General features: G+C 37.5%; 2 protein-coding genes across 3 annotated transcripts; one reads left to right on the top strand and one right to left on the bottom strand.

Moving 5' to 3' along the window:
* Positions 1-2,765: 2,765 nt before the first annotated feature.
* Positions 2,766-11,940, top strand: LOC105054903 (uncharacterized). 2 transcript variants are annotated; one of them, XM_010936540.3, is made up of 3 exons: positions 2,770-3,117; positions 10,305-10,373; positions 11,175-11,940. In XM_010936540.3, the coding sequence occupies exons 1-3, from the start codon at positions 2,854-2,856 to the stop codon at positions 11,763-11,765; spliced, it is 924 nt and encodes a 307-aa protein (XP_010934842.1). In that variant the 5' UTR covers positions 2,770-2,853; the 3' UTR covers positions 11,766-11,940. The 2 variants fall into 2 exon arrangements, with proteins under 2 accessions (XP_010934851.1, XP_010934842.1); XM_010936549.3 differs by lacking the exon at positions 10,305-10,373 and having other exon boundaries at positions 2,766-3,117.
* Positions 11,941-15,888: 3,948 nt separating this feature from the next.
* Positions 15,889-19,472, bottom strand: LOC105054921 (probable serine/threonine-protein kinase WNK9). Its single transcript, XM_019855012.3, has 7 exons — positions 19,090-19,472; positions 18,921-18,958; positions 18,575-18,802; positions 18,269-18,489; positions 17,919-18,076; positions 17,373-17,802; positions 15,889-17,285 (listed from the first exon to the last, which is right to left on the bottom strand). The coding sequence occupies exons 1-7, from the start codon at positions 19,174-19,176 to the stop codon at positions 16,297-16,299; spliced, it is 2,151 nt and encodes a 716-aa protein (XP_019710571.2). The 5' UTR covers positions 19,177-19,472; the 3' UTR covers positions 15,889-16,296.
* Positions 19,473-20,846: the final 1,374 nt, after the last annotated feature.

The raw sequence follows: 20,846 nt of genomic DNA, 5'->3' as shown, positions 1-20,846 counted from the left end.
TCTCTGTCACCGACGGCCAAAGAAAAAGAGAAAGAGAGAGGAAGAGGGAGAGAGAGGAAGAGGGAGAGGAGGGGGCCGGCCAAGGGAAGGGGAGGGCCTGGGCGCGCTGGCCCGTCGTCGGCCCTCTGTCACCAGCGGCCAAGGAAAAAGAGGGAGAGAGAGAAAGGAAGAGGGAGAGAGAGAGAGGAAGAGGGAGAGGAGGGGGCCGGCTAAGGGAAGGGGAGGGTCGGGGCCCACCGTCGGGGTGCGTCGGCCCGCCGCTGGCCCTCTGTCGCTGGCGGCCAAGGAAAAAGAGGGAGAGAGAGAGAGAGGAAGAGGGAGAGAGAGGAAGAGGGAGAGGAGGGGGCCGGCCAAGGGAAGGGGAGGGCTGGGGCCCGCCGTCGGCCCTCTATCGCCGGCGGCCAAGGAAAAAGAGGGAGAGAGAGAGAGGAAGAGGAAAGAAAAAGGAGGGAGCTCACCGTCGTGCTGTCGGAGAGGAGAAAACATCGGAGATTGCCGGAGAAGAGAGAGAAGAAGGAGAGAGGGGGTTTTTTTTTGGAATTTAACCATGAAAAATACCAAAGGGAATGGCGTTTTCAAAAACGCCATTCCCTTTGATGTTTTTCTCCAATTTTTTTTCTTTTTTTATGGTTTTTTTAATTTTTTAATTTTTCTTTACTTTTTTATGTGATTTTTTAATAAATAAAATTAATTTAAAATGGATATAGTAATTTGAAATGAATTTTTATTTGAATAAATAAAATTTTTATTTCAAATAATTTTTTAATAAATAAAATTTTATTTTTTAATAATTTTTTATTTGAATTATAATTATAATCTTTAATTTTTTAAATTTAAAATTATATTTTTTATTTTTAAATTAGAATTAAAAATTCTATTTTTTTTTCAATTCAATTCTTTTCCCTTTTTTTTCTTTTTTTATGGTATTTTTTATTTTTTTACACCAATTTTTTTCTTTTTTAGATATTTTTTAAAAAAATAATTTGAAATGAGAAAAGTAATTTGAAATGATATTTTTTATTTTCATTAAAGTTAAAATTTTTATTTTTTTTAAATTTTAATTTATAATTTTTATTTTTTTTCACATTTTTTTTTCACTTTTCGTATGGCATTTTTTTCTTTTATTTTTTTGAATTTAAATTTAAATTTAAATTTTTTTTATAAATTCAAATTATAATTATAATTTTTTTATTTTTATCATTTCTTTTCTATTTTTACAAAATTTTTTTGAGATTTTTTTTATTTGTTTGGATTTTTTTTAAAAAAAAATAATTTGAAATGAGGAAAGTAATTTGAAATGATGTCTTTTATTTTAATTAAAATTAAAAATTTTATTCCTTTTAAATTTAAAATTATAATTTTTATTTTTTTTCTATTTTTTAAAATTTTTGACTTTTTTATGGTACTTTTATTTTTTTTATTTTTTTATTTTTTTAAAAATATTTTTTTAAAAAAAATTAATTTGAAATGGAGAAACTAATTTGAAATGATGATTTTTATTTGAATTAAAATTAAATTTTAATTTTTTAAAATTTAAAATTTTAATTTTAATTTTTTTCTCATTTCTTTCTCATTTTTTTCTTTTTTATGGTATTCTTTATTTTTTAAATTTTTTTAAATATTTTTTTAAAAAAATTATTTTTTAAATAGACAAAATAATTTAAAATTTAATTATTTTTTCTCAATTTTTTCTTCTTTAATGATATTTTTTTTAAAAAAATAATTTGAAAAAAAATAATTTTATGGTATTTTTTATTTTATGCTATTTTTTAAGATCTTTTTTGAGATATTTTTTTTAAAAATTAAATTTTTAAATAATGTTAGAATTATAATTTCTATTTTATTTTGATTCTTTTTTTAATGGTATTTTTAATTTTTTTTACATAATTTTTTTTTCTGATATGTTTTTTAAAAAGATAATTTGAAATGGAGATACTAATTTTAAATAATGATTTTTATTTTTATCAAAATTAAAATTTTTATTTTTTAAAAAATAAATTTTTTCTCTCAATTTTTATCAATTTTTTTTCTTTTTTTTTGGGGAAGAAAATGCCCAAGAATATGACATTTTTAAAAACACCATATTTTTTGATGTTTTTATTTTTTATTTTTTATTTTTTGAAGTGGTCTAGGTGGAAAATATGGAATGATGTGGTGATGATAAAATGCCATTCAAAATGAAGTTTTACTGAATTTGCATCATTCTGATAAATAAGTTAAAAATTAGATTATTTAGATAAATAAATTTTTTTTTATATTAATTAGGAAAAGAATTCTTTGTGTCTATCAGATATTGATTTGAACTAGTCCCGGCCCTACAGTTACCGAAACTAATTCAAGCTTGACAATTACCTTCTCTTTTCATGAGCTCATACGTGAGTTCGTTTCTATCAGATATTCAAATTTGCACTGGTCCTGGCACTTTCGCTGGCTGAAACTATTTTTTTTTTCGGTTGCCGGAACTTGTTAAAGCTTGACATTTACGTACGTCATTCTTCTTCGTGTGGTGAGAGAACGGTTTCCTGAGGCTTACGCATAAGTTCATTTCTATCATGTAGTTAGATTTGAACTAGCTCCGGCAATTCGGGTGCCGAAAGTACTTCACGATTCACATTTACATTCGCGGGGATTATATGTTATGGAGTCACATGCATTAGAGCCTCTTTCAATTCGAACCAGTCCTGTCACAGTGACACGCGGACGGCTGCCATCGGTATGCGTGTGCATCAAATGCGGAGCACCGTGACTTACGCTCCTCCGCGGCTCACTTTAACTCCGCATGTGCGGAGCTCCAGAGGCCAGTAGTGGTGGAGGAGAAAAGAGCGAGCGGCGAAGGGCCGGAGGCGAGTGGCGATGCAGTCCTCCTTCTTGCTGCCATGGCCGAGCTCCTCCGACGGTGGCGGTGGTCTCTTCCTCCCTTCCCGGAAGTCCATCTCCTTCGTGGGCCTCTGGGCGTGGGCCGGCGGCCGGGGCCGGCGATCCGCCGACCGTGCCGGCCCCGTGGCGGCGGGGACGGGATCGCTTGGCGGGGAGCAGGACCACTACGCTGTCCTCGGCCTATCCCGCAGCGCCTCCGCCGCGGACGTCAAGCGGGCTTACCGCCTTCTCGCAAGAAAGGTCTCGCCTTCTCATTCTTCCTCTTTTGTTTCATCTCATTTACTTTCCGTAGCGGAAATCATATGCATAATATTGGTCGAAATTTCTTGTATTTATGGGTGTATGGTGCCAATTTTTTCTAGATCGATGGCTATTCAAGAATGCTTTGATTTGGATACTCATATTTCTTTTACATTGACATGATTGCAATTGCCAGACTAGTAATCATTGTTCGTTCTGATCTCCTGCTATATTTCCTTTGTTTATTTGATTATTACTTTTTTAATGGGAAGAAGTGAATCTAGCAGCCAGTTGCTTCATGAAGGGGAAATTTGCCGGGTTCCATCTTATTAGCATAACTAGGAAAATGCTTCCACGTATGTCAACCTAGTCACAAGAGGACTAGGTCTCTGAGACCAACATATACTCTCTCTCTACAACAGGTCTATGTATTATGAAGCAAATCCCCCTTTGGACACTCCTTGAATACTAGAGGGGCTTAAATCACCTAGTGAGCTTTTGTCAAAGTTTAGTTTCAGAAAACAATTTGTGTGCCATTTTGAATGGATGCAAATTGTGCTGAAGCTTTATTGTGGGATCTGTAAATGCAATCCTTTTAACAGTGTCTTCAACTTCGTCATCAAAGGAGCTCCAGATGTATGGTTCGAATCCCTTCTAGAAAGGTAAACATTGCTTCATTAATGCTCGTAGAATTTGATTGAGAGGAATAGATGAAGGATGATGGAAGATCATATGTGATTATTCCTGTAGTGGCTAAACTCATGGTTTGATGTTTCACTAGAACTCGAATCAATATGGAATGCTTTTGTCTCAAACTGAGTAATCTGAAACTAGAAGAAGTTTCAGTGTTTGGGCCAAAACTTACAAAATGATTGGGGCCAAGTGTATGCATGAGGTACTTATGCTAATCTATTCTTGAAAAGTTGGTAACCATTATGTTCTAGATTAAAGAGAGACATTATGAATCTCTAGTAGATTTGGGAGCACTATAATGTAAGGTCCCAAACAAAACTACAAGAATGCTAAGCTTTTGACATAAGCATCGCGATCTTGGCACTCAAAAATCTCATATTCAAGACACTGTCATCTATTAGATAGACATAAAATAATTAAATGATATCTCACACTCTAAACATGATATTTTTTTTTTTTTAACATTTTAGTCCAAAGTATAATATTTTATCTGTCTGAGTGCAAAAGCACCAGCAGCGATACATCCAAAACTTATTTTAGTGGATTGTCTTTCTTTACTATTTTCTCTAACTTTCACCAATACTTTTGGATTTTTTGTAGTTTTGAATGGAAATTACCAAATTGGAGCCATAGAATCTGCTAAACTTTAGACTCATTTGTCTTCTGACAATAACCAAAATTAAATCTAAAACCAAATTCTCGATCCTTAACACCAAGGATGGGTGAATCATGTCTAACTGGCCGGTTTGGAATGTACCAAACCGGACCGTTCGGGAACCAACACGGTTCAACTTATAATTTTGAGATCGGCTGATTTAGGGTTAAACCCTACTGGTTTTCTTGTCGACCCCCTCCCCTAACCCCCCTGTTCCCCCTTTTGAGAGATCCCCCCTCCCCTGTTCCCCCTTTCGAGAGCATCCCCCCTCCCCTGCATTTTTTGGTAAGTTCCTTCCTATGGCTTCCTCCCCCCCCCCACCCCTCCCTGCCCCACTAGGGTTAAGGTTTCTCTTGGTCCTCCCCTTTTCTCCCTCTCCCTATTCTCATTACGCCCTCTGAACTAGTTGCCGGCTTGTATTGCCTCTATTATCAATTCAGGATTGACATTATATGCTCATACTACCCAAGTTCACTTACTTTAATTTAGTCAAATGGGCTAGTTTGCCTAGTTCCCAAAAGCCTGGCTAGTTTGCCTCATTTTTCAAAAGCATTTCTATCACTATCTTTGTTAAAATTGTGTCTAGTTCAATTTGGATTCATGCTGAAATTCATGATGCAAGTCCCTTTCCAAAGTGAGCTTATGTGCACGTATATGTATAATATTTTACATTTTTACTTGAAAGATGATGCAAAACATTGAGCAGTGTTGTGTGTAAATTATTTGTGATAAGTGGAGAGAGAAAAAGGCAAGCTGAAGATATTCCCCAGTGGTTCAACCCTCTACTTGAGAGGCGGTTCTTGGTCAAAACGTGGGAGGTATTTCCCAAGTATTTGATTCCAATAATTCCAAAAATTGTGGGTGCTCAGATAATTAAATTTTTTATAATCGAATAAAGTGGGAAGAAGAAAAGAAATAGAGGGAATAAGAAGATGAGTAGGAAATAATTATGTTGAGCCCACTACAAAAGAAAATGATTTGTTCAAAGATGTCAATAAATTATATAAAAGTAGTAACTCTTGGTGAACTTTTATTTCTGGACACTAAACAACCGTATAGCAGTGCCATCTAATCCTAAAAGGCTCCTAACTTACCTAAAATGTTCCTAGGATGGCTAACGCAATTTGACTCAACATAGGTCTTCTAAGTAATCTAAAAGCCATTGCTTGAATAACTACTATTTTTCTTATACAGATATGATGTGGCATTTATCTTAAGCAAAGGCATGCAATCCAACGAATAATAAAATTTGTGGGATTATCTGAAGTTTCACCTAGAAATAAATCCGAAAATCCCATAATAAATAATCTTTTTTCCTAAATCAAAGGAATGACTAATTCATTTGCTACGAACTGAAAACAAATGAAGCTTGAAAAATCACAGGTAAGTGCAGAGTTAGAATGTATTTAGCCTAGGCATCCTAGTGCGACTTCAAGGTGTGAGATACATGCTAAGGCTGGTTGGAGAAGAATACCACAACTTAAAAGTGCACTGGCAGTTCGCCAAGTCATTTACACTTTTGAGGCTCTGCTCCTAATCTGTTTGGATAAATTAGAGGATGTCAAAAAAAGGGGCATAACGTAGGAGAGCATAAAAGCAATAGATAGGGAGTGAGGGCATCAGTTTTTTCATGCCAAGAGTACTGCTTTCACACATAGACCATTGTATGATATGAGGATAAGGGTATGACCTGTGTAGATATTTCAAGACAATTAAGCCACTATTCGAAGTTGCAAATATCCAGAGTTCTTGGATTTGATACACAATAGTTTGTATAATGAGTTCACAGAGAACTATCATTGGAGATAAGGTTTTAAGTCCCAGCAAGATGGAGGGTGTCTTGGCTGTGTTATCCCATTCTTGTGAGAAAACGGAACTGAGATGGAGTGGAGACTCCGAAACCCATACACGTAGGGAGAGAAGAAGAAAGAGGAAAAAAAAAAGTCAGGAAAGATGAAGAGAAGGAAAAAGTGAAAGGAAAGAAGAAGAAGAAAAAGAAAAGAAAGAAACAAGGGGAGAAGAAAAAGAAAGGAAAGAGGAAGAAGAAGAAAAAGGAAAAAAAGTAAGGGAAGGGATACGGGAAAGAAGAAAGAAAGAAGAGAAAGGAAGGTAGAAAAAAAAGAAAGAAAAGAAAAGAAAGAAAGAAGAAAAAAGAAAGAAAAAAAGGCAGAAAGAAAGGGAAAAAGGGGATAGATGAAGGATATCTACTGCAATGCATGATCAGATTACTGCCCAGACGGGATGGGACAATGGGGCATCTTGTTCCAAAGAGAAACCGGAACACTACCATCCCACGGGATTTAAAACCTTGATTAGAGGATTACTAAGATAGAGAACTATGCAAATATTTTAAGTCTAGGTTGATTACTCCTTAATGCAATTTCGTAATATCTTTAAATGTATTTGTTTTTCCTTTTCATGTAAGTTTTTTGAAATATTTTAAGAATCTTTTTGAACTTATCTATGTTGCATTCTTGGTATATAATGTGCAGTAATTTATTTGAGTTTTTTTTTCATCAACAACACACATGTTTAGCTTGATTTTAAGATGATGGATTCATTTAGCAGAGTATTTCACATGTTCAAACAAGATCTTTTTGTCATCTCAGAGCAATCAAAAGCAGTCTCAGTTGAAGAAGGGGTTTTGGGTGTACCTTTATGTACCTTATGGACATGATTGAAATGCTGGGCATACCAGCTTTATGCTGGCTGATACATACATTATCATCCCCGAGCTGCTATGACATGGGCCTGCATGCCCCAGAATCAGATGAACTGGTACACCATGCTCAGCTGGGCCATGAGCCCATGAGCTATTCAACGTAGCCACCATTTTGGATGGGTTAGGCTAAGTAATCTTTTAGGTTGGGCCTAGCTTGATCTTCAAGTCAAGCTTAAGACAGCAGTTAGTGAGCTTGGTAATCCAGCCCCACTCAACATAGGCATGCATGCTGTGCATGAGATCTTGGTGTAAAAAACATCAGTTTACCACAATAAATGAAGTTGGAGCACTTAAATTTGATGCATCTAGTCATCGAAGCACTCACGTGATAGCTCTCTCTTCAGAAAATCAGGGGGAAAAATCATTTAGGCAATTCAATACGCTGTTTTTGGATTAACATTGGGCCTTGCATTCCTAAACCATGACTTGGGATAGCCAAAACATGATTTCTTGGATTGGCAGGGCTCAGATTGGAGTATTTGGATTGACAGCAGGACAAGTTTCAGCTAAGTTTTTAGCAATCAAGCTCATTAGGTCAAGACCAATCTTGACCTGTCACAGCTTACTTGATATGCACTTTTTAGCAAAATACATATCAAATTAATAGAATAAATGTTTGATTCTGTAAACATCCATAAAGCACTATAAAACCCTGTAGATATGCAATTTTCATATAAATCACCAAGGCAAACATGTTTCTAGTGTCGATATGTCTATACTTGAGACATATTGGCCCAACAAGTCGTGCAAATCTTGTCAATGTGAACTTAGAAAATACAAAAACCTCAACCTTTTGATATATTGTTTTGGATAGGTTTTTAAATATGAATAGAGATGCATTTGAAATATTAGAATACGAGTTTTGTTCTTATAAAGAAATAAAAATTTACAAATCATTTTCAACGTGCATCATATTTTTGATCAACATAACCAACCCCTGCCCCCGAAAGCAAGAAAGAAAGAAACTTATACTACATTTTATAGATAAAATTGAAGCCTGGTTGGGAACTGGAACACCATTGGCTGAAACTTCAATTGCTTGACTTTCATTAATTTCAGTTGCCTTTGGCCAAGACAGGCCCTGTGGTTTTAATTAAAATAATTTATAAAGGGCAAAGCCTCTTTTTTAGGCAATTTCTTTATATGTTATATATGGTTGATCTTTCTAATGAATGACAGACTAAGGATTCAGAAAGCATTTTCACAAGATTAATTCAAATTATTTGAGTTCCAGGTAAGTTTAAAGCATATTGGGAGGGGTACTTGTTGCAATGGTAAGGTTGCTCCATCATGACCTTGGTATCATGGGTTGGAAACACATAAACAACCTCTCCACATGCAGGGGTAAGGTTGCATATGTCTGGGTCTCCCCAGACATCATATTGGCGGGAGCCTCATGCACTGGATTAGTTTTTTATCAACCAAACAAGATTATTTGGACCCTGTTTATATTTCATGATGTATTAAAAAGATATGCACTTCCACAAAAGTTAAAAAAAAAAATGTTATTTTAGACATGGGTGCATATGTTTGGTGTATAAGATTCTTAGAATACAACTCATTGGAATTTCGAAAGGGTATATTTCTCTACTTTCTAGCTTGTAATTTTAGATTTTAGGATTATTCTCTATATGTAAATTATTTCAACAATTTTTAAAAAACTTAGAACTGAGTTCCAAGACACTATAATAATGCCTAATATTTTCTTAATTTGTTTTATTTCCCCTTGCTATATACGACCTTTTTCTGTTAAAACTGCAAAAACAGAACTTTTTTCTGAAAGTGTCAAACCTGCTATGATTGAAACTCAGTTTCCTCGGCCAAGATTTAGACTGAAACTGAGTTAATAAGTATTGATGTTACCAACTCTAGTCACATAGTAACATCAAATCAACGCGGGGAAGAAATTCTCTCAAAGATACAATTTTGAAATACTTGTGCAAAAAGAACAGTTATGGCCGAACAAGAATATTGGACCATACTATTTGGTACATTTCAATGCAAAATAACATGAATCAACACTAAGTGATAAAAACACAGTCCCTAGGATATGAAGTCTATATTACATGTTTGTGTTTCCTTTGTGGGATATGCACCTTATGGTGTGGTTTTGTTGGCATTGATACTTTAAAACCTTGGAAAGCAATGAGGTCAGAGTGTTGTTTGCATTGATGTTGGACAACAGAAGTGTGGGTCAAATCTTGGAGGTGCATTTTAGATGGGCAAACAAAGGGTGGATGTTTGTTCTGTATTAAGATGGAATTTAAGATAGGGGTAGAGAAAGGGAGAGCTCTCTCTCTCTCTCCCTCCTTCCCTCTCTCTCCCTCTCAGTGTAAGGATGGGAAACCCATGAAGATTCATTAAGAGAATAAATCCCAACTGATAGGGCACAAAATGGACCCATGTCTGTGAAGGCAAGTGTGTCTGCCATGGAAGAAACTAATTTGAGGGGAAATTGGGTGTGTATATATCTGAGTGACTTGAGGTCATTGAGGTGTTCTACACAAGAGCTTGCGGAGGAGGCATTTGCGTCACAAAACTAGATGTTAAAGAAATGGAGAGCAATTGATATGGTATAGGCATGTGTAACAGGGCAAATGGAGACCCCCGCAAGCAAAGGGGCTCAAATTTGTTGGAATGGTGAGAAAGGAGGGGAAACCGGATTGAAGGTAATGAGAAAAAGATTTCAGAATGCTTGTGATACCAAATGATGTAACACTTGACAGCAGTGGATGTAGAAGAGGATTAAAAAGCCTACACTTGGTAGAAGGATAAGGCTTGTTTGTCTTTTCATGATTTTGTTCTTATATTATTGTTTGCAGAAAGAAACATTGTTCGGTTGCAAGAAATTCTGGGAAATGAATATTGTCCTTCATATTTCAGTGTAACCAGGAAACGTTGATCTATTTGAGATTTCTTTGGCTGTTCTATTGTAAAAGTTATGGTTAGTAAATCACCACACTCTGTAGTTGCACCCTATTTGTTAAAGAAAAATCTGAATTTTTTTAATGACCGTTTATGGATCTGTAATATGTTCATTAATGTGAACCATGAAATGGGCTGTGACTTACAGTGTTTGACTTACTGTGTTTCCCGTTTGATTTTGGTTTTTTGCAGTATCATCCTGATGTTAGCAAGGATTTGCAAGCTGGTGAGATGTTTAAGAGCATCCGCTGTGCGTATGAGGTGGTTGCTCCTGTAACCCCCCTGCCCCACATCACAAGTGCACACACTCACACACCCCACCACCACCATCTTTTTGTATTCTGACTTGTATAAGCAAATATATGGTGATAAAAGTCAGATATTGAACATCTCAGCCATAAGCTATGTTCATCTCTTCACTATTTAAATGGATTCTTCATCTTTATGAACTTCAATAATTTTATCAATAAATTGTTCATCTGTTTTGGAGAATTCATTTGTAATCAACATTTGTAATTTTTCTATGGAGATTTTTCTTGTATATGGGCTTCTATCTGGTGACTACAATTTATGTGTATTGGATTTTAACTTTTTGCTTTTCTTCTGAGCTTTTTTGATATCCCATGAACTTTAAACATTGTCTGCCACCAAGTCCGCCTTTTAACAACTAATCCATGAGTGTTGATCCAATAGTTCTCTGGGACAGGGTACGGTCATATTCATTCCTTAAGACAATTCTGTACATCAGTCTAACAATGTTTTTAAAGGTGAAGAACATTAAGTTTAAAATCCACTTTGTAGTATGTATTCATGCATTAGAGACCAGAAATTTATGATCCATGAACTAAAGTGATGAGGTTTCTTAAAATTTTTTACTTTAGTAGGATACAAATTCTATATGACATCCTCCACCAACTATAACAACAAAGCTCACCATTGAAGGAGGCATCCCATACTGAATTTTTTATGATTCTTTTAAATAGTTGGAGCTTCACAAATTTCTAGAGATCTTATGTGAAGGAAATTGCTTCAAGTTAATTTGGGTCGTCTTTTCTGAATTAGGTTCTCTCTGATGAAGTCTCAAGAGCTCACTATGACATAACACTGAAATATCCCAGAGCGTCAGGGAGACCGCAGAGGAGAAACTGGACTCGGGATCCTGATTCTGAAGAAATGAGAAGGATTTATAGATGGGCAGAGCTGAAGCAGCGAATGCACCATGAGAAGCAGAAAAGACAATATTCATGGTATTATCAGAAAAAACCGTATCAAGAAAACTCAAACTACGAGAGAGGCTCCTTCAGTGAAGTGTTAAGATTTGCTTTCTTCATCCTCTTTTTCATGCAGACAGTTGGATCCCGAGCATCACTCACAATATGTGGACTAATGGCATTGCTGGACAGGCAGTTGGACATTGGATACAAGGCTGGCTATATAATTGCCTGGATTTTGGGAGGCAGTGGAGGTATTTTGCTGACATTATGCATCAATTTTATCAGTTGGCTCTGTGGCAAGAACAGCAGCAACCTTGTTGCACTGGTGGTGGTTGCATTATGGCTGGGTGCTAACCTTGCAAGATTCAGCCCCCTTCCTCAAGGTGCAGTGCTTACCCTGTTATACATGTCCATTAAGCTTCAGCTTGATTTAAAGTAATGCAATGTAACGTCTCATCCTCTCTCTCTTTTTTTGGTGATTGGATTGCAATACTGCTCTCCAGTGACTGTTCATATGATGTATATATTTTTGACTCATGCATTATTTGCATAAATTATACCATGCTGTACTAATTGTGAAAGCTATGAAATCTGCAATTGCTAAATTTGTGACATTTATAAGAATTAATGCCGTTTCCTCAGGGAAAAAAAGAGAAAAATCCAGGAACTTGACTCACATGTGAATCTGATAAGGGTGAAGGGTCCTTTGGCAGCATGCCAAAGATGCTTGCAAACTGGAATTCTGTATGACTTACAGGCAGGATTTTTGCACCAGGTGGCTACCTATAGGCTCCTTGACTCGCAGCATTTAGAGTTGTAAATTAGGGTCGCTATCTGCCACGCAACTTGGGAGTTGCAAGCAATTGGAGGCACAGAAGATTTTAGCTACAATTATATAGCCGGTCTTTCCTGAGAAGAAACAATCATGTAGGATCTCAGCCATTGTACAACCCAACCATTTATAGATAGCAGTTCACGAAATTTGGCACAAAGAACCCACATGCCAGAAGCTTTCCGTGGGTTTGTTTGTACATGGCATTCTGTCTCTCCATGTGTGCAATCAATCCGAGTCAAATAGTTAGAGATCTGAGTTTATCTTTATTTAAAATATTCGATCGAGTTTTGATATCCAAGTTTGAAGCTGATTCAATAAAAAAAATATATATATAATAATTAAGGTTAATTTAACTCAGGTTGAATATCAATTGAATCATATTTGAGTTGAAAATCGAGTCTTAATCATAATTAATAGATATGATTAAAATAAATTAAAATATTATATTATATTTTAAATAATTAATATATTATAAATAAAATATAATATTATTAAAAATATATATACTCAATTAGGCTCACGAGCCCCTTTTGGCCAAGTATTTTACTATTTGAATTTTACTCCAAAAAACTGTTCAAAAGTGGATCAAGCTGGTCGAGCAATTTGTATGCTCTCGATCCATTTGCACCCCCACTCTCTATCATTGGAAACATTGTAACTTTGTTCAATGAGAAGAATGGTCCATGGGTCCAAGTCTCCTGGGACAGCAGCTTCGAGTGGAATGGTTCCTTGAGGGTGCCTGTCACCACGGTTTGTTTTCATTCCCTCATTGTTGATTGGTGACCCGTGGGTGCAAGGCAGACTTCAGATTGATTGGTGCAATTAGTCTTCCATTATGAACTTATTGCTTTGGGCTTCCATCCCCATTGGAAACTTAGAACGGCACCAAAAGCCAGACTTTGCTGAATTCAAATGACGTGACGGGTGCAGAATTGCATAAAGACAAAAGAGAACACCATTCTTGACCCTCTTTTTCTCAATCTGCTCCGGTTTAACATGTCATATAATCACTAATTTATACCTTCATTATTTGACTAACCTTGTTCATATTTCTCGAACCATTGATTTTTGTGTCCGACCATACAAAGTTTGTGTTCTTCTGGAACAACAAGTCAAGCTATGCTGATCGCATAGAAGGGAACAGAATGCAAAGTCAATCCAAAGAGCTTTGCAATTCCATTTCACAGAAAATTCTCAATAATATTGTTCCATGACTCATGTAAGCAGTGAGAGGTGCTTTATGTTTCGTTAGAAAAGTAGGCATTTAGCAACACCAACAATTATTTGGTGCCCTCTTCTAATTAGAGATCTCTGGTTCATTTCTGACCCAGTAAAACCAAGCATTTGCAGGACTTGAGACCTCGGCAAATTCATCTAGTTGTGATCAAGATGTTGAAACATGGCGTGACGTAGGATGAGGAAAAGGATGTAGCTTCGAGACATTGTTTAGCTATGGATTTGACAATTAAGGTTTGTAGAGTCATGAGAACCCGTGCGAATATGGATTGCGATAAAAATAATATCAGAGTAGACTCGGCTCGTAGCTCATAGAGCTTAGAAGATATTGCAGCGCAAACTCATGGGGATGGATCACTGGTCGATAATGGTGCTTGTGATTAGATTTGCATAAATTAAAATTTTTAGTCCGACGAGGATGCGAGAGTTTAAGTAGGGAGAGTATGTGAGGACTGATGTAGGTATGTGTTTACTCTCTATTAATTATACATTGGATAGATTTTTTGGATAGTCAAGAAATTCAAATAATATTTTCTAGCTAGTTTTTTAGGATGAGTTCTATAATTGTTACAAGAGTGATGTAAAAAGATGTCAAACAATATTGCCCTCATCTATTAACATATCTAGAGACAAAGTTTGGGGTTGAAAATATCATTTCCATGGTAGAATCAAGCCTTTTTGCCTTTGGAAGGACTATCCCAGCCGTAAAAAAAAAAAAAAATTATGCCATGTTCCAACAATTTCTTTCTAATTTCTTCCACGCGTAGGCCAGAATCCAAAGATGTCAGGTTCCAGAAATAGAAGACCATCCTGGTAATTTTTAGCTGCATCTTTTGAATCATGGATGCAGAATTTCAGGGTACTGGTATTCCACAGAGCTCACAAGATCGAGGACGATCTGACACGCAAAACCTCGGGATCAAATGTCTCCTCTATGTTCTACCCACACTTGGTACCAAGTTGTCCTCCAGTTTTTTACCATCTACAAGAAAGGTAGTGCTATAAAAAAATTGCTGAGATTCTCAGGTCTGTGAATTCTATTGTGGCGATCTTAGCGGATAATGCTGGCCCAAGCAATCTTTGGTCATGAGGCGTGACAATGTAGGGGTATCACGAGTAAAAGAGCTAGTTTTGTGCCGTTATATTAGGATGTGAGATAGAAGGTTCACGAATTAGATGGTTCATATCCTTCAAGATCATCAGTTTCTGGATCTTGTGACCCTCCCCTCACTTCAGTGGAAGCAGGTACACCTCTTTTGTACGGTGTCCTAATTATACCACTAAAAGCTCCCTCTTTTAATTTGGCTAAGCCTTGCACTTTCTTTAGATGGTAGCCTTTATGCCACGCTGAGATCAAAAGAGCCATGGATGATAGTTTTAGAAAAGAGTATAGAATCTTTGCTTGGACCATGATATGTCTTGTGATCAACCTTTGAAAAAAGATGGCTTTGGTTTCTAACCTAAAGCCACCAGATTTCATGCCCTCACTGTCTCACATAGAAACCTCCTGCCATGCCACCATGGAAGTGAGCAAGTAGGAGTGCTCTTTGTTTTCCCTCTCTAATTAAATTGTAGGCGTGACCCAGCCTCCAATCATTCAAGAGGAGGGCTACTTTACACCTCCCCACCACCCACTCCAATTTAGATGATGCTTATCATGATACTTTTGAGCCACCTTCTAAAGTTCCTGATAACTTCATCTCATTCAAAAGTGGACCCTTTCAACTGTCACTTTCCATCCATTCCCCATTTCAAGCCTGCATGGCATTATCCATGACTTCCTTCACCCCCTCCCAGGTCTACATTCGACGTAATTTTAAGAATTGGCCGGTCTAAAAGTTTCATGAAAGTGGACCATTTCAATCTCTCTCTCTCTCTCTCTCTCTCTCTTTTTCCTTGGTAGATCATCTCAATCTCTTTAAGAAGGGGGAAGGGAGCATGTGGTGGAACCCACCGTGGACGTAATGAACAATGGAGGAAGCTGGCCGAGGACCTCTGACAGTTCTAAATGACCTCTGGGTTGGCCAATAGTCGCCAAACATCTATCAATGAATGCTAAAGAATTCACAACCAGCACCTGCGCCCTGCAAAATATTAATGCATGGTTCCACGCACGGTTGGCATCTCCATCCAGTAAGCCATGAATGGCTTCATTGGATACCCTCAACCGTAGAGCCTTGTGGGACAATAGCAGCACCTTCCGGGAGATTACAATAATTTGAAAGGATCCATTTATTTTATTCATTCTGTCTTCTCGTTTGCCAATCTAAATTGTCGTCAGTTCCTGGGGGGATTTCTTTAGTTTGTGAACAACGTAAAGGGCTACACACCCATAACATTTTGAGCCACCCACCAAACTAGTTTTCCCTTTCCACTTAGCAGTCATCTTGCATTTTGAGCTCAGGTAAGGCTTTCCAGTATTTTGGAACTCTTTGCAGAATCTGAAAGTAAAGAAAATGGACAAAGGCATTGAGTGTGAATATTTAGAATCTAAATGAAATGAAATGCCTCTCATTTCTCATGTAAATCTTTATCAAGTTACATCGCATTGGATACATCATACAGAGTCTGCCTGAAATGATCTCTTCAATTCTAACATGCAAAAGAACATTACATAGTGCCCATGAGCGAATGAAGGCACCCATCACATTTCAATTCACTTCACCACCCCCATACAGTAAGGCAGAAGAGCTAATATAGTCTGATAAAAATTATCAGCCAAAAGCAATATACAGTCCTGCTGATGGAATTATTTGACAATGCCTTGCAGGTATCAAACATCCACTGCATCAACTGGAAGAGACATGATTCTCGAAAGAGAATTTGGCAGAAGAGCTCCAGCAATGAAATTCTTTGCTGCGAGCTTCTCGGGGCTGCTCTCAGCATTCGCCTCACAATGTCAGGCCCTTTGGGATCCCAAATTGGGGCGGCTACTCCAGCAATACCCTGCATTAGTATCGGCTGGAAAACTCTTCTTTGTAAGGATTGGGTCTGTGTCGCCATGTGGGATGCGAAATGAAAAATGCGTTCCCAAATGAAAGGATTTCATTAGCTTGTCATCAGAAGTTTGCGAAGGTTTAACCAAGGAACCTGCGGTGCCACTCTCCACTCTCATCTTCCTGTTGCCCAACTCAGGCGATGGATGCAAAGCTCTCCTTGATTCTTGCAAGTGTCGAGTCTCATACTCTCTTAATTCTGTCTGGTACCTGGGATCGAGACATCTCAATTCTTGACAGATCTCATTTTCGTAATCATTGGATTTATCAGGTGGAAAGTCGCATGTTAATTCTGTTACCTCCAGGCAACACTGTTGGTCAGAACTAGAGTACCGATGACCCAATGATTTTCTAGTGCCGCTATGCAGATAGCCATTCATGTGTTTGTTTCTCTCATCCTTGACTGATTGGTCATCTTCATCATCCGAGTAATTCTCTCTTGTAGCTTGTGAGCAACAGTCGGGCACATTTGATTGGCTGGTAGATAGCATCCATGGCCCCTCGGTCACAGTGTGCTCAGATCCCTCAACTTGATATGTTATCTCTTCGAACCGCCCATGCATTGCAGCACACTCAAGGTTGGAACAATGAATTGACTGCGCATTAGCACAGCATGGACTCTTGAGTGAAAGGTAGTCTATAAGTGAATCATATGATGAGACATTGGATGCACAATTCTGACAGAAAGTTGTAGTAGGAACTCCTGGCATTTCCTCCATCCAAGGTCCTATCTTCCATTCCGGTACCAGCGATGCTACCTCTCCATCGATCATTTCTGCTATTCTAGTCACTTCATAATCAGTTATATCTAACTCTGCGACCATCTCCGTTGCAACACTCAATGCAGTATCGGCTTCGACGTCAAACGGGAAGTATATGTTACGCACACGGCCTGCAAAACAAATTCCAGGTGATGGGTTCCTTAGAACATGAATGAATCAAAACAGGAAACATTAAGAGAATGTAAAAACTCTGATACCATCTTTATCTGCAATCCTGAGCCTCAAAAAAATGCTCCCATCTTCTCTCTTCCTTCCCTTGATCGTGATATCCACATTAGCAGGGGGATCATCTTCTTGGCCGTTGAAAAGGTCCATTCCATGGTTTTCTATGTCAGCAGCATGGTAGTCCCATCCATTTTCTATTTCCTGATGGAGACCGTCAGAGAATCCATTAGCGTACAACAAACCATTACTTGGAAGAAGATCAAGAGAAGGTTGCTTCATGATATGGCCCACAATGCTCAATTCTCCCTCTTCATATACCACACCACGATCATTACTTTGGAGAAATGGGTCCTGTAGAAGCTCTCTAGCAGGAAGCCTTCGGGAAGCCGTGGCCAAGCATTTTTCCACAAATTGCCTCACCTCAGGATCCTTAACTCTATACAAAGCTTCAGGCTTGGTCCCCTACCGCATATATATATATATATATATATATATTAATGCAAAACAATGACAAATGAATTTAGGGCATTGCAGCATGGTACAAGTAACCATCAGGATTCAAATATATGGACTCTTACAGAGATAACTTTCTTGTAGATCTGCGCCGGATGCGTGCATTCGCTGTACGGGTACTCGAAGGTGACCATTTCCAAGATGCACATCCCAAAAGAATAAATGTCCACCAATTCATTGTATTCCTCTTCATACACCTCTGGGGCCATGAATTCCGGTGTGCCTGTGGAGGATGGAATTACCAACTAAATCTAAATCTAAATCTATAGTTATATCTAAATAGAGGGTTGGCAGCGGTTTTGATTTCCGAAACTAATTGGCACTAGAAAGGAGTCAACAAGAGCCTGGTATGCCCAATTCTCCCTAGTCTTGCATGACAAATTGATGATATAAACAAGCTACCATTTGCACTGACCTACGCAATGGACGGCGTGTGATTTCCGGAGGATGGCGGCGAGGCCGAGGTCGCCGATCTTGACCTCTCCTTGGTTCCCATTGATGAAGATGTTGTCACACTTGAGGTCCCTGTGGATGATGGGGGGGTCATGGCTGTGGAGGTAGAGGAGACCCCTCAGGATCTGCCTGCACCAATGCTTCACCGCCCTGATGTTAACCCTTCTATGCTTCTGCCTGTACCTAAATAGAAGAACAAACTCTGAGCCAAAACCCTTTTTGTTTTTAAAGGGGGCCAAAAAAGGGAGGGGGTGGTAGATCCACTTACTGCCTGAGAGTGCCAGAGGTGAACATCTCAGTGACAAAATTGATGTTCCTCTTGGAGGTGTCAACCCAGGAGGTGTAGAACTTCATGATGTTCTTGTGCTTGAGGGTCTTGAGGAGGTGGATCTCACAGTAGAGCCTCTCCAGATCCTCAGGGCTCTGGAGGAAGTCACAAAGCTTCACCTGGTTCCAGGCCACCTCAATCCCTTCATACTCATCAAAAGCCCTGTAACTGCCATCAAATTAAAAGCAAAATAAATAACACCACACATGAGAGATCCATGAATGAGGAAGAGGAAAAATAGAGGTTTTTGAGGGAGTTGGTGGGCAACAAGGGAATGGGATCATACACTGTCTTGGAAGCTCCCTTGCCAAGGATCTCATTGTACTGCAGGCAGGAAGAAAAGGAGAGAAAAAGATTGTGAATTAGCCAAACTTAGAAATTTTGAACAAAAAGGGGTAAAAAAAACAAAAAAATTTGAGGATTAGAATAAAGGAAGGATTTGTCTGTGCAGGTACCCTGCCATATCTTCCAGTAGGATCAACCTCTACAAATTCTGGGTAATCTGACTCCTGGTCCTCTGCACCCACCATTCTACCTATCATCCCTGCTTATAATCTATGCTTGTGCTGTCCTTCTTTAGAGGACCATAGAAAAAAAGAAAAAGTATGCACAACAACAACAACAACAAAAAAGCAAGGCCTCTCAACTCTGATCTACTCAGGAGATTGGAGGTGTGGGGTGTCAAGCCAAACTAGATGGATAAAAGATGATAAGTAATGAGTCACCAAAGATCAACAGTTGGTTATGGAAACAAAAGATAAATGGAGGAGAAAAAGAGGAGTTGGAGAAAGGGAGAGGGAGGGGAGATGGGCATGGGGGGTGTCACCAACAGGACAAGAGTTTTTCCAACTCAGCTCCAAGGCTGTTCTCACAATTCAATGGAGAGATACCAACCTAAGTATACAGAGGACAGATGGAGGGTCCAAAATTTTTTACACCATCCACTCTTCGGCCCTTCATCTTGTGGACTCCCTTTCTCATGGTGATGGTATTTAGCCGTAAAAACTCATAATTATAACATTAAATCTCTCTCACTCACGCGGTCGCGCCCACCCCCAGCCAGCCACAGATTGAAAACCACGGGTTCTCTACCTCTCTCGTACCAAAAAAAGAAAAGAAAAAAAAAAAGGCCCACAGGTTCTGGCCTGTAGCTTGGGAGTATCTCGATAGGATAATAAATTATTTGGATTAGGTAATAAATTATTTGTATTTCCGGCATACATCTCTTTTTGGACGGACTTACGTACAGTTATAAGTATTTTCCAAAAACGGAACCTACATAAATGTGCCATTTTGTTTGCTGAATCAATGCGGACACTAAACAATTAAATCATCTTAGTATATATACCTCGTTATATATATAAAAAAAATCCATAAATCATGTGAATACCGTGAATGTTGGTTGTTATGGTATATTTTTTTGGGGCGAAAGTGGATGGGATGTCCAAATCCACTTTCATATCCAAATTAATTTGGATATATATAAAAATTTAAATCATCAATTAATATTTATAATATATATATATATATATATATATATGAATAAATAATTATTTGATCCATATCTAAGTATTTAATTATATTTATAATTTTATTTTATTTTATATAATATTTATCAATTTTAAAAAAATATATATATATCTAAATACATTAACATGCTATCGATTTAATTTATGAACTACTTAGCATATCTTTGACTTGTGATCATAAAGTTTAATTATTTGACGTATATTTATATTTATATCTATATATTTAATATCTAATTTATATTTATATTTATTTAAAATAAATATAGATATAAATTTTTGCATCTAATTAATATTTATATCTGTATATATATTCATCAAATAAAATAAATATAGATATAGATATATTAATATTTGATCTGATTTTAATTTTTTTTTAGAATGAAAATTTACTGCAGTGCACCACAGTGCGATGCATAATGCTGGCTGTCCAATGGATAGCCAGCAAATAATGAATATACTTGCATCAGCCATACATACACACGACACTGTGATGGATGATTAGCAAACAATGCATGTATATATACGGGCTATGCATATATGCAGCACATATTATTTATTTGCCATCCATCGTACGATAGATGACCAGTGCGATGTGCTACATATTGTGGTGCATCACGTGCATTGCAGAGGAGTCGATTTCTATTTTTTATACCTCTCAAAATATTTTATGTATGATTTGTATT

The sequence above is a fragment of the Elaeis guineensis genome, chromosome 2 (assembly GCF_000442705.2).
Source record: "Elaeis guineensis isolate ETL-2024a chromosome 2, EG11, whole genome shotgun sequence".
Classification (NCBI taxonomy): domain Eukaryota; kingdom Viridiplantae; phylum Streptophyta; class Magnoliopsida; order Arecales; family Arecaceae; genus Elaeis; species Elaeis guineensis.
The sequence above is the reverse complement of the archived record's forward strand: the minus strand, read 5'-3'. Positions and strand labels throughout refer to the sequence as shown.

Excerpts from the sequence above, each read along its gene's own strand:
- LOC105054903 (XM_010936540.3), top strand. The coding sequence starts at position 2,854 with ATGCAGTCCTCCTTCTTGCTGCCATGGCCGAGCTCCTCCGACGGTGGC. Across the intron at positions 3,118-10,304 it reads ACCGCCTTCTCGCAAGAAAG|TATCATCCTGATGTTAGCAA; the intron begins GTCTCGCCTTCT and ends GGTTTTTTGCAG. Across the intron at positions 10,374-11,174 it reads GCATCCGCTGTGCGTATGAG|GTTCTCTCTGATGAAGTCTC; the intron begins GTGGTTGCTCCT and ends TTTCTGAATTAG.
- LOC105054921 (XM_019855012.3), bottom strand. The coding sequence starts at position 19,176 with ATGATAGGTAGAATGGTGGGTGCAGAGGACCAGGAGTCAGATTACCCA. Across the intron at positions 18,959-19,089 it reads CTACTGGAAGATATGGCAGG|TACAATGAGATCCTTGGCAA; the intron begins GTACCTGCACAG and ends TCCTGCCTGCAG. Across the intron at positions 17,803-17,918 it reads TCTACAAGAAAGTTATCTCT|GGGACCAAGCCTGAAGCTTT; the intron begins GTAAGAGTCCAT and ends TATATGCGGTAG.